Raw genomic sequence first — 1,045 nt, 5'->3', positions numbered from 1 at the left:
TAGCCAGGAGGCTGGTGGTTCAAACCCACCAGCCACTCACTCCTCGGAAAGAAGGTTAGGCAATCTACTTCCGCAGTGATACTGCCTCGGAAACCCAAGGAAGGGTCGCTATGAGTCGAGTCCAATTCGTCAGCATATAACAACAGCAACAACCCTAGCATGACAATACTGTTTTATCTGTGACTTTTTTTTTTAATCCTGGGTACCTGGTTACCCTGTCCACTGATGCACCACGTAAGTGTGGCTTGCCCAGCATCTGATAGGACCAGACTTCTGTGGACAAGCCCTTGGTCTTCAGATTGCATTCATCCCTGAAACTTGCTGAGAAAAAAACACACCCACACAGCAGTGGACGATGAGAAACGTGTGTTTATTGAATGATTTTTCTTTTTTTTTTTTTTTAGGTATTGATTGTCCTGCTTAGGGCCTTACAGAAGTCACCAAGGCATACGCGTCACTAAAAAAGTCATCACCGGCGGTCTTGTTACCTCACTCAAACAGCGAGCCAGTTGAAGGAAATAAACGAATAAATTAGGGGCAGGGGCGGGGTGGGGGTGGGGTTTCCCATTCCTGGGGCTTCGGAGGTCCTCCAGCTGTCCTTCCGATCCGTCTGTTCTCGCTCTCCGTAGACTGGGGCTTCTAAGCATGCACCATTTCTTGGAATTCTGGAAGGAAGAGGAGAGCCGTCAGTGAAGAGGGCTCCGTCCTTTGAAGACGTGGGGCGGCCAGTTAGATGAGGAGGAAGGATGCGAAGCGATCGTGGGGTGACAGGCATGCCCTTAGAGAGCACAACAGGAAGAAAAAGTGGGTGCTGGGTACGTCAAGGTGATGACAGTGTTCCACGTTTCTGTATAACTAATATCTCTGGCTTTGCAATATGCCTCCTAGTCGAGTCAATTCTGACCCACAGCGCCCCTAGAGGACAGACTGGAACTGCCCCACAGGGTTCTCTCCAAGGCTGTCAGTCTTCACAGAAGCAAAGCCCAAACCACACCCACTGCCGTGGAGTCCATTCTGACCCACAGCGCCCCTAGAGGACAGAGTG

The 1,045-nt window shown here is 50.5% G+C and overlaps 1 protein-coding gene across 1 annotated transcript in view; it reads right to left on the bottom strand.

Moving 5' to 3' along the window:
- Window positions 1–639: 639 nt before the first annotated feature.
- OCM (oncomodulin) overlaps window positions 640–1,045 on the bottom strand; it is a 4,123-nt gene continuing 3,717 nt past the window's right edge. Inside the window, exon 4 of the mRNA XM_007940975.2 lies at window positions 640–665. Within this exon, the coding sequence (XP_007939166.1) occupies window positions 640–665 (26 nt within the window). The remainder of the gene's footprint in view (window positions 666–1,045) is intronic.

The sequence above is a fragment of the Orycteropus afer genome, unplaced genomic scaffold (genome assembly GCF_000298275.1).
Source record: "Orycteropus afer afer isolate SDZICR_OR568_19922 unplaced genomic scaffold, OryAfe1.0 scaffold00006, whole genome shotgun sequence".
NCBI classification, from domain to species: domain Eukaryota; kingdom Metazoa; phylum Chordata; class Mammalia; order Tubulidentata; family Orycteropodidae; genus Orycteropus; species Orycteropus afer.
Note: the sequence above shows the minus strand (reverse complement) of the source record. Positions and strands in the feature narration are given on the sequence as shown.